Source organism: Tenrec ecaudatus, chromosome 2 (assembly GCF_050624435.1).
Source record: "Tenrec ecaudatus isolate mTenEca1 chromosome 2, mTenEca1.hap1, whole genome shotgun sequence".
In the NCBI taxonomy this organism is placed as follows: Eukaryota; Metazoa; Chordata; class Mammalia; order Afrosoricida; family Tenrecidae; genus Tenrec; species Tenrec ecaudatus.
The window spans coordinates 103,316,212-103,328,482 of record NC_134531.1 but is presented as its reverse complement, the minus strand read 5'-3'; the positions used below and the strand labels follow the sequence as shown (position 1 = coordinate 103,328,482).

Below are 12,271 nucleotides of genomic sequence, written 5' to 3'. Positions count from 1 at the left end.
GGCTGTGAATCTTTACAAGAGTCTCATCTTTCTTCTACAGAGCAACTGGTGATTTCCAACTGCCGACCTTGTGGTTAACAGAACAACTTATCACTTACTACACTACTAAACCCAAAGCCAAACTTATGGCCAATAAGTGATTTCAGACTCAGAGACCCTTATAGAACTCCCTACATCTAGGCACTACGGAATGCTCAATGACCTTTATCACTGGTCTTCAAATAGGTTCAAATGCAAACATTTACAAGTAACTTATCAGTTGTGTTTATTTGGTATTGTATCATATATCTAGTCATCTTTCTTGTGCCTCCAGTTTTCTTCTACTTCTTAATCTCTATCATATTTGCCTGTTTTGATCTGCACAAGTCAAACATACCAGGCATCGATTCATTACAATTCCCATCAAACTATCCTATCCTTTAAAAATTATTTGTACATTACTGATAAGAATAGTCAATGCAGGTTAAGGGCATTTGCTTAGTTCTGAGTACACACTAAAAGACAGTGGGTTTTATGCCCTCAAGTTCAATGTCTGAAGTACGTACAGTCAGCAACAAACAAAAACTAAACTGTTTCCCCAAAGTACTTCCTCACTTTTGCACCTACTCAGATACTCAGTGTGTTAATACGTCCTTCCTCATGACATCTCTCCATTTCAAACCATTGATTTCTTAATCACAGAGACATAGCAGGCTGGAGGTGATTCTATGTGAGTTTCTCAGGGTCACACACCCAATTCGTAGAACAGCAAGCTACAATGTGTTTCTAACACATCTTCCGGCCGTCTACTGAAGCCTACAGAGATGCCATGTGTCCTCCAATGGGCAGGATGTACATACTAAGTTTTTTTTTAACCTTTTAGGTTAACAGGCCTGCCTGAAGGCACAGTCTTCCAAAATCTGACTACTAAATAGTAAAAAGAGTACTATCCCAACTGTGGCTTAATAGCTAACCTCTACGAATGAGGGGTTGCTGAGTACCAAGGTCAGCAACCAGACAAACTGTCCTTTCCCCTCCTTTTAGGAGGAGCAGAAGAATACCTACTTTGAAGAGACCCCGATTCTTAAAAACCAGCCATTTGTCATGTGGAAAAGAAAAATGAGTGCTGGCCAAGGAAGTTCATTCCTCCAGACCATTGAGCGACTGGTGACAAATGTGCAGGGAAAGGGAGGGAGTCAGAAATCCAAACATCACTTTGTTGAAATCGCACACCTCAGGTTTATAAGGTGTAGGCAGTGCCTGCTGTATACCCAAATATGTTCTTAGAAACTGCCTTGTAAAACATATGGTTATGAAATGCTTCATGTTTCTGGAGAGGAAAAATACTATATAATAGGTGTAGGGAAATAGTTGAAGGGGGGAGGGAGTGTGAACTGTTTCTTGGCCCAGAAATTTACTTTACATAAACTTCAAAAATATGCTATAAATTCAGTGTTAAAATGGCAATGGTCCTCAAATTTATATAGAGTGCCAATTGTTCTTTAGAAAATAATTTTGAGGCTATCATAAAAGCTCAGATGAGTGAGACTTTTAGACCTCCATTCCTACTATAATCAAAAGCATTTAACTGTAGTATTTTAATGAACTATTCCATTGTTCTGAATTGGTTGAAATAGCAAACTTATGTTGTTGCTTTTAGGATTTCACATTTGAAGGGGCTTAGAGAGTTGAAATGACTCCAGACATTGCGAATTCTTCTCTTGCGGTCATCCTAACAAAATAAAATTCACATCAGAGCATCCAGGGATACAGCCCATGGCAACCTGACCTTAAAATCTCTCATTTTATCTTAAACATTAGTGAACATCTTCTGATCTTCTCCACATCATAACCATATTTGCTTTATTATAACAATAACACTCACGATTACTTACTATTAAGTATACTGGTTCTTCTAGGAAGTTGAGTCATATATACATTGTGACTTCAACTTCCCACACCCTTGGCACACAATGTGTGCCGCAGGATTAAGAGAGCTCAGTATATCTGACTTCATTTGTCAGTGAAGGCCCAAGCACCCTCAATCTGGAATGCTAACTAGTTAAACTCTCTCTGGAATCAGACAAATACGAGTTTGAAGTCAAGGTGAGCTATTTACAATGTAGCGCTGTACAAATGGTTTAATTTATACAAACCATTCATCTCAAATATTGCAATTATAATATCCATTGTGAAGTCTGGAGAAATTACACAAATCTTGGCTGGCTGTTTATCATGTGTGTACGGGTGTGTGTAATACAGAGATCATTTCCTTATTTTCCTACAGGAGTTGCCTTAAAGAAGAAATAAGACAAAAACATCAGCCTGAAGAATGTATTTGAAAGCATAAAATGAAATACCATTGATAGAGAGGGTCAAAGATTTAGTTTACTCTTCATCAAAATACTAGAAATATAACATAATTTAAGATTCAGTTTGTTAATCCAAGGGGAGGTTACGCCTCTGTCCCTTCCAATCTTAATTAATAGGAGTATCCTGGCTCAGGAAGGAGACTAGCTAGGCCATGAAGATAAGCAGCCCCAAAGGAAGCAATCCCACATTCAGAGGCCTCAGAGGTAGTGGCCTCTAAGGCAGGCATGGAAGCATCACCCCAATGTAGATAATAAAGGGCGCATTACACTTCAGCAGGTGGTGGTTTAATGGCCTGTGGAGAAATGTAGGTATAATTTCCTAATGATGATTGCAAAACCTGCCTTCTTAGAATATCAATTGTACCCGATGTTCATTGTCAAAACCTGCTAATGTATCCCTGTAATCACTGTAAAAAAAAAACAAAAACAAAAACCCGAACCAAAAAAAACCCTGCTTCTGCCACATGGTTTACAGTATGCAATTTGCTTAATTTTCACTGGATTTTTGAAGCTGTACAGAGGGATAAGCCTGGCTGTTTTCTGTAAGCTCTTGCAGGAATAAACTTAGAACTTCTTGAATCAACTTGATCTCTGTTTTTCTCGACCCTAACAGACTCTTATGGACGTCTTGTATTCTGACAACACGAATATTCTTCCCTTTGATGACCAGGGTAGAGGATGATCATGTGGTTTCTGTCCTCATGTTTTTGCCACTATTTAACAGTATCATGTCCTTTATTACCCTACAGTCCTCTATCTTACCTATACAAACAAAGAAAGAGATTGTACATTCGGACAATTCTAAAAAAAACAATAATAGAAGAGGGAGAACCGAAATAGCCAAGGAAATAAGTAGTAAACATGCACCGACAGAAGCACAGGAAAATGACATGAAACTTGACTTTTGACTTGAAAGACAAATGCCTTCTGAATTAGCTGTTACTATACCGCCTTATTTCCTATATTCCAACTTAATCTTTATGATGATAATCTAACTTATTGAAAAATCGGTAATATTTAGAAACTGACTGCAGGTTATTGAGTCAACATAGGATACAATTCTATGTTGGTGTAGCATCAAGTCTTGTACACTTAAAGGAAAAACAAATTTCACTTTTGAGTCTGGCTTTTAAATTCTCCCCAAGTTCGTGGCTTGAACTTATATGTGGTGACATGTCGGGGTGTCTGAGGCATACTGCTCTCTGGAAGCTTATTTATGGCTATGCACGTTTTCAAAAATGAAGGCGATTTAGATTTTAACTTCTAGCTGAGGACTTAGTTTCTATTTCTAGAGGTATATATGAGTTGAAAGGTAACATTAGTTTTTCACAGTGCACATGATAAAAAGTGCTGACCTTCCAGGACCTAATTTCTTTACCAACAGCGCCAAGGAGGCCAGCACCACGGGGAAACAATGAAGCTCCAATGATCAACATGAAGCTGAAACATGAGGGAAACAAACTATGTCTTTTCAACCTAATGGATTCCTTTTGGAAGGTACTGTGATTACATTGGTATGTTTTACTGTTTTCAGTAAAATCACTATAGAAAACAAATCTAATTTTAAGTGGAGAGAAACCTAAGGGAATCAAATTTTACTAGAAACTTTATATTTAGTTTGATTCAATTCACGCTCTCTGACGTCTATATTTGACTAAAAACCTATTGAGGAAATGTCGTCTCTTGTTCTGTTGACTCTCCTCAATACTGACATGATACCTGGCACATAGTGGGTACTAAACACCTCTGAGATGACATTTGATGACAATCCCAGGTCAAGTGTTTCTCACAAAATAATTTCGGAAAGATTAGGCATTGAAAAACTGTCTTCGTTTAGGGAACCTGTGTTAAAGCAGCTACAGAAATCCAGATATAATTTGTGCAGTCGTTGCACAGGTCTTTGGACAGTTGCATTCTGCTTCAAGTAAAGGAATTCAATCTCTATTTGTTCTGCAGAGCCACCAAAGTTCACAGCGTTGCTACAAGTTGAATTCTGAAAATTGACCTGCCAGCAGCAAGCAAATTCTGCCCACTGTGCCAATGATACTGCAGAGTGTAAGTAAACCTGGGAGATGGAAGGTCGCGGGTCAGGCCGCTTCTCAGTCACTGTGTTTATGAAAAGCATTATTAGAATAAACAGTGGCAAGCCATTGTGAATTGAATGTACTTTTTATTCTCTGACCTAATTCAAGTCTTTAAGGAAGTAGATTACTTCCACGAAATGCTACTTTTACAGTTTGTTGTTCAGTGTCATCACAACAGCAAAAATGCAACAAGATTTATGTTGAATCTCAGAGAACCCTATACTATTGAAGTTACTGTGGTCTTTCCAATTTCAATATAACCAGAAAATGGTTGTTCATTTTGTAACAATTTTAAAACCGTAAATTAGGTGGGGATTTACATTTCAGATTTAAAAACACCTCTATAGTTTACCCTTCATCAGCCCCAAGATATCTCTTCTCTCTCTTGTTAACTATTTTCCACCTCACCCAAGTTAATACCCCTCAACACACTAGACCTTTGCTTTTATCTTCCTGGGTGCTTCTGACCTTGGCCATCTCTAAAGTCTGATCCCCTTGGTATGAAAGTCTATCTTTTTTTAAAAGGTACTTTAATTACAGTTAACTTACATATGTAATGGTATGTAAACTGTACTTAGAGCCTTAGATTTGTACACAGTGTTAATTTACATCCGAAGAAATGGATTTAGGGATTGACAAAGACAAAAAACAGTATAACGGGATATTCACATCAGCCTAGCTATAAATTATCGTTGCTACGTCACTTTTTAAAAAGTACACAATTACAAATTGAATGCCAAGATACATAGTTTAATTTTTTTATCATAAAAACTGAAACCTAGGCAATGCTGATAAATACCTTGCGTACTGGCTTGAAGATGTCTATAATTTCCCCATTAGAAAAGTTCATCACAAATCCTTGTACAGGCTCTTGGTCCCCAAAGTAAGGCTTCCCATTCACCGCAAAAAGCAAACCTGGGATAAGATATCCAATTAAGTTTCTTTTTAAAATATGGATAAGACCGGCTTTCAAATATATACATGAACATTCACACACAATCACCAGATATAAGGTCAACCTGATCTCTGTAATTAGCAATAAAGGTAGAGAATCACACACTTAGCTTATGTCTCCTGAGTGACAAGATCAGGAACAAAAATGTTAGAGGGCTAATGTCCTTGTAATAGGAAAATTAGAAACTGGAAGGCCTTTACCACTTGAGAATTCAGTCGAATATAATAACAAAGATATAAATGTGGATTTCACAGGCTTCTTAAATAAGTATTTGGTTATTTAGGCTAATCGTTTTATGATACTGGATTATGTTTAATCATAAGTAATGCCTACATAGCTAAATACTACAGAGAAATTAGAAGAAATATGCAAATGAATTAAGTGAAATGACAGCATAAATTACAGTATAAATAGAAAGGTTAACTGATATTAAATGATTAGAGCTGAAAATGTACGATGATAATTTCACTTGATTTTAGCTAAAAGGCTGGAGAGCATTATATAATTATTTCAGATGATCAAAAACCTGTATTTCTTCAGACAAAAGAAATTAGATGACTTTTAACAATATTGCCATGAATATGCCTTAATAAAATAATATTTATTAGAAGAGTACAATTTATCCAAGATATGAAAATGGTGATGTTTAGGTAAAATATTGAAGATGATTGAACACTACCAGTTTTCAAGGAATTAAAACAGAATGAAACATAGATAGCATTACAACACCCTTCAACGTATTTTCACATTTCTTTAAGGATTATAGGATTCTGGATATATCACGCTAGGAAAAAATAAACACTATAGATACCAGTGATTATTGTGCAATACTATAGAACAAATTCCAATTTTAATTTACTTTGTCCTTTGTTTTGATTCTGGTTTTAATGAGACTCCTTTTAATCATAGAAAACACGGGACAGAGCAAAGGAGCTGGGCTGAGACCAGTGGCCAAGGCAAGGCAACTTTGAGGATGAGTAAGAGAGCAGTGTAGCGACCATAAGACTGAGAGGAAGAACAGTGGGCAGGTTTCCTAGACTAAGGAGACAGAGGCCAAGGGAGCATGCATGAGCTGAGGGGATGAGGCCCAGGGAGAGACTTGGCTGATGGCTGAGAAGAGGTGGCACTGCTGTGGACCAACGATGTAACCTTACTGCTTACTGATCTTGACCTGCAGTACTCTGTTGACTTATCGAGTAAATGTTTTTAATGATGAGTATTGTGTGTGAGCATTCTTTGTGGCCCTTCAATAGATGATCAAACCCAGCAGGAAAGTAGAATGTTGCGGTAGAAGTGGTTGGTGTCAGAATCGGTAACGAAGGATAGAGAGTGAAGTCATATCTGACTACTGCCCATGGCACCAGGGACACCAGAGGAGGCCAGATCTGGCTACCTCCACACCATTAACTGCACACAAAACACATTTTTCTTCTTTCTTTAGGATTCTTGATATATCATGTAACCGAAACATGCTATAAACATCAGTTATTATTGTATAAAATACAGAAATAATTCCGATTTTCATTCACTTTGTCCTTTCTTTTGATTCTGAATTTAATCAGATTCCTTCCAATCATCTTTCACTTCTAAGATTTGACTTTTGCTCACAATGAATGTGATTATCTTTTTTGTTGTGTGACTGATCCTGCCAAATTTGTTCTTTAAACATGATGTAAACAACCCAATTTAATTATTGTGCTTCCATTTCTATGAATGAGTAATAAACATATATATTCTTTAGGCAACCAAATTTGTTCCTTATCTGGTTACACAACTGCATTTATTCCACGTTCTAAATAAATTTGGGGCTGCTTGGAAAGATGGCAGCCATCAGCAGTCTATTACCGTTGGGTCACTTCCTACAAGCTGTGCAGCGAGACGGGATTTCCAGGCTGCCAGCCGTTCCTGGAGCAGACAGCTCCATGTTTTTATGCAGAGCAGTTGGCAGGTTTGAACTACTGACCTTGCGGCCAGCAGTGCAATATCTGACAGTACTCATTGGGGCTGCTTTAACAGAATAAGAAGCATAATTCTATTAATAGGATAATCTATATAATAGTAGTATAATATAGATGTATAATGCTTATTAATGTTTTATAGGAATTAAATATCTCCATGTGTTCAGTATTCAATGGAGAAAGCGTTTGTTAACCTGTTTTGTGATGCAAATTATGTGGGGGGTAGTTACTTTATATTTAGATTATTTTTTTCTGATTTTCTCAACGTCAATAAAATCAGCCTTGAACGTAAAAAAATTTGAGGTTGGATTGGGTATTGCTCCTGGCATTTAGACATAGATCTCTGCATTCTATTTATCTTTCTATTTTTAATTGCCTTTTAAAAAATGTGCAAAAGAAACATTTTGAACATGGGTTCTATCAGAAACATACCATCTGTTGCTGTCTGAAGGCATCACATTAATTATTTAATAACTAGAGTAAATTATCATAATTAGTAAAAAATAAAAATTAATGTTTGGAAACACTTTTTAAACTCTTTACATACAGCGAAAGCCTTTGGATACCTTCATAATGTATCTACAAAGAGTGATAGTAGCGCCCTGCATTGAAAAATAGCTTAATGGTGCAGTACTTACAGGGCTTGCTTGGTTACTAACTAAAAGTTTGGCTGTTTGAACCACCTGCTCTGTGAGAGAAAGGTTTCCCTCCATCAAGATTTACAGCCATGGGAGGTATTAGTCAGAACGCACTTGGTTGGGTTTGGTTGAAAATGATTTACAATCCATAATAAATCAGTTTGAAAAATGTTAAGTTCTGATACATAAGATATTTTCAACTTCTCTAATAAAAAAATTAAAGAGCATATGAAGAGAGATACATTTGAAGACTGGAATATGGTAGACAAAAATCATTCAAAAATTAAGATTAAGTACCTGGTATATATGAAATTGCAAAAACGTTTCTTCCAAATGCTGCATGCTTGATCTCTCTCACGAATTCTTTGGTTTCAGTTTCAAAACACTGGATCCGTCCATTCTCCCTGTCTGCAACACATAGCTGGCCCAAATGGGGTACAAGGGCCAAGCTATGAGGGACACGGAGCTGGCCTGGGTTAGGATTGTTTCCTGAAGACTCTATAAAAGAAAGAAAAACCTCAGGTGTTCAGTTTATGAAATTATCGTAAGCATGACTTTATAGTTTTGAACTTTCCCACATTCATGATATTAAACTCTTACATTTCTAGAAAGGAGGAAAAAGAAGGTATATCAGTTTTTAAGCTTATTCTATATTATCTCTTGTCCAGTAATAGATTTCTTCCTACTTGGACACATATTTCTGGTGGACTTTTCATTTTCCTTTGAGACTCAGGGGCATATGAGCATTTTTGTGTGCATGTAAGCCATCTGATGGTGCACAGAGACCCTGCTGTCTTCATTGAGAGGACAATGCCTCCGCAGAATGAGAAAAACGGCCCATCCACTGTTCCCACTGACAGTGGCTAATCACCACAACTAGAGTTCAGGAGTCGCCTCGGGTACCTTCTCCCCACTGTGTGAGGAACTTTCCGGTTGGTGAAAACTGAACAATCCTACTGTTGCAGTAACCGTCCGCGACGTAGATGGAGCCGGTTGCTGGGTCCACAGCAACATCAGTGGGTTGACAGAAGTGATAGCGGTCATTGCCTGGTTGCATGCTTCTTCCCAGGATTAACAGAGGGCCTTCTTTACTGCTTGGAGCCAGTTTGAACACCTTTTAAAAAGTGGGGGGGAAAAGTAATTACCCAATTTGTATGGTTATTATTAATACATCTCCACCACAACTAAGATCACTTTTTGGGAAAATTTGCATGTAAACGCTTGAGATGCTTTACTTAAAAGACAACAATTTTAATAATTGGTGCAGCCCTATAAATCATCCCGTTTAATCCCCGATTTCATACATGAGGTCTACAGAGATTAACTTGTTTTTCTCAAGGTCACCCGGATAATGATTGGTAACCAGTAAGAAATAGCTGGCGTCCCTCTTGCACCTCACCCCTATGCTTTCTGTCTTCCCTTAACTAGTGACAGATAACACGTGAGTGATAACCATTTGATGAAAGGTCTTCCGGGGGTTTTCTAGTTCTTTGCCTCCTATTCATTAAAAAAAAGTCATTGACCGCTATCAAAAGATAGAGCATCTGGGGTCTGAAAGGCTTAAAGATAAACAAGCAGCCTTCTAACTGAGAAGCAACCAAGCCCACATAGAAGAAGCACACCAGCCTGTGTGATCATGAGGTGTCCACGGGATCAGGTATCAGGGATCAAAGACCCAGTGAAAAAAAGCATAATGTGAATGAGGAATGGGAGGGTGGAGTAGAGGCCCAAAGCCAATCTGTAAGCAATTGGACATCCCCTTGTAGAAGGGTCATGGGGAGAAAACAGGCCAGCTAGGGGGCAGTATAGCACTGATGAAACATACAGCTTTCCTCTGGTTCTTCAATGCTTCCCCCCCCCCGCCCCAAATTATCATGACTCCAATTGTACCTTATAAATCTGGATAGACCAGAGTATGTACATGGGTACAGATAAGAGTCAGAAAGACAGGGAATACAGGACAGATAAACTCCTTGGGGCCAATATTGAGAGTAGCCATACCAGGAGGGGAAAGGGAAGGTGGGGGGAAGAAAGGGGGCTACTGATCACAATGATCTACCTAAAACTCCCTCCCAGGAGGATGGACAACAGACAAGGGGGAAAAGGGAGATATCGGACAGCGCAAGACATGAAAAAATAATTATAATTTATAAATTATCAAGGGTTCATGAGAGAGGGAGGGACAGGGAGGGGGAATTGAGGAGCTGATACCAAGGGCTCAAGTAGAAAGCAAATGTTTTGAGAATAATGATGGCAACATATGTAAAAATGTTCTTGACACGATGTATGTATGGATTGTGATAAGTTGTATAAGCCCCCAATAAAATGATTTAAAAACTGTTACTGAATTTAAGTTTACTAGAGAAGGGGATCACTTTATGAAAAATTCTATAAGTGAAATATAACTTCTTAGAAAAAGTATAAAATATTTGGCTTTTAACATGCTTAACACTTTTAGTATCTACACATGGATTCATACTTAATGAAGAACTTGTCTCCATTCATAGAACACAGTGGCTTAGAAAACATAAACCGTGAGACGTAAAATAGAAATGTGACATGGGGGCAAAGGAAGTGCAGAAAGCCAAGAAAGCAGTTTGCAGGATCCACGTCACTGTCGTGGCCGAGCTGCATGTCTGTCAACTAGGGAGCAAGGTGGCTTGGTCATTTGCACATTAGCTTTGTCTAAGCACTGAATTCTAAAAGCAAATGTTCTTCCGATTTCTGGTCATAAACTCACTGAGTCAAGGAAAAAGACCCACACAAGTCCAGACTGTTACAGCATTTTTGAAAGCATAACTCTTTTATTTTCTATTTGAATAACTGGCCAGGTCGGCAGATTACCTGATGAAGAGCCACATCTGTGACCCAGTAATTCCCATCCTTGTCTATACTCAAGCCATGTGGTAAATAAAACCTGCAAACAAACAAAACAATTTAGTTATGTATAGTTCCTCAAAGTATACATAAGGTGATTCTCTTTCTATATGACTGTTAAAGTCAACATAAATGTATGAATTGATAAATGTTCACTTAGAAAAGGCCAAAATAAATGACTGACAACACCTGTATAGGAAATATGATAAGCCTTAAGTAATGTTTAATCATTCTTAAAGTCTATAAAGGCTACATATAAGTTTTAGCATATACCAACCTAGAGTAAACAATAAAGTAGTATCAATTTAAACACTAGTTCTAGGATTATAAATCTCAACAACTTAGATATATATATAGAAAATCTAATTATCTATAGAAATATTTCTTAAACTAGTTTTAGAAATGATGGAATCGTAAAAGTTTAAATATATTGTAAGACAATGCCAAGCTAACATGAAGTATTAAACACATTACTCAAAATCCTTGAGAGTACCTATTAAATACAGTAAAACCCAAATAAAAACAAAAGTTTGGCAAAAATGGACCATGCTCATCTAGGCAAAGTGAAGTGTAAGCTGCCCAATCATTAGAGAGGGCAATTTACTTAAATCAATCTGAATGATTACAGTAAAAGAATTAATTGCAAGTTATATGTAGATGGGGCCCTTAGGCTTAAAGAACTGATAAGGTTAATCTCTTAATATGGTAGTGGCAATGGCATTTCACTCCACAAGCTATTGTTGTAGGCTTCTAGCCTGAGTATGGTATCAGCACAAAAGTTCTTATCATGAGTCAGGGTTGTATTACTTTGATCTTGATTCATCAACTGAACCCTCCCTTGATAAGAGAGTATGAAAGCTATGGTTTGCTTTCCACAGAGACACCTCATTGAGGGCCAAGTTGAATTAGTAGCCCTTCTGTCTTCCTCATTCAATCTTTTGGAATGAAGATATTCTTGATTGGTGGATAGAGAACAGAAAAGTTCAAGTGCATTGAGTGGTGGAGCTGGCAACAGAATTTGGTCTCTAACTCATCATCGTGGGAACTTAATGGAAAAGGAAAAAGCTCATTACTACCATCTCCATATGCAGCTGGATTGAACACAAATGGCTCTGGTTGAGGATGGTGCTTCTTTCTTGCACTGACCACCAATAGCAGTCAGTTTGGGTTTTTTTTTTCCTGCCAAACACTATCTAGGAATCAGACCAAATAACGAGCAACTTTCAAAGCCAAATTGCAAGCTTAAAAATGGCATTTGCTTAGCTTCTATTTTGAGATGGGGAGAGACTTTTATCAGCTGTGATTGCTTGATGAGTTTAGCTACGAAATATCTCTCATGAAGACTTATTTTTCAAACGTGGATCTGGCAAACTAGCAAATCATCTCATTAGCTGGTTGTTATCAATGG

General features: G+C 37.6%; 1 protein-coding gene across 16 annotated transcripts in view; it reads right to left on the bottom strand.

Moving 5' to 3' along the window:
• The window catches only part of PAM (peptidylglycine alpha-amidating monooxygenase), a 202,716-nt gene that overhangs the window by 13,626 nt on the left and 176,819 nt on the right, over window positions 1–12,271 (bottom strand). For all 16 annotated transcript variants that reach the window (XM_075541314.1, XM_075541315.1, XM_075541318.1 and 13 more), the window contains 4 exons: window positions 10,831–10,903; window positions 8,890–9,100; window positions 8,284–8,484; window positions 5,235–5,350 (listed from right to left, as the gene is read on the bottom strand). In XM_075541314.1, the coding sequence (XP_075397429.1) occupies window positions 5,235–5,350; window positions 8,284–8,484; window positions 8,890–9,100; window positions 10,831–10,903 (601 nt within the window). The remainder of the gene's footprint in view (window positions 1–5,234; window positions 5,351–8,283; window positions 8,485–8,889; window positions 9,101–10,830; window positions 10,904–12,271) is intronic.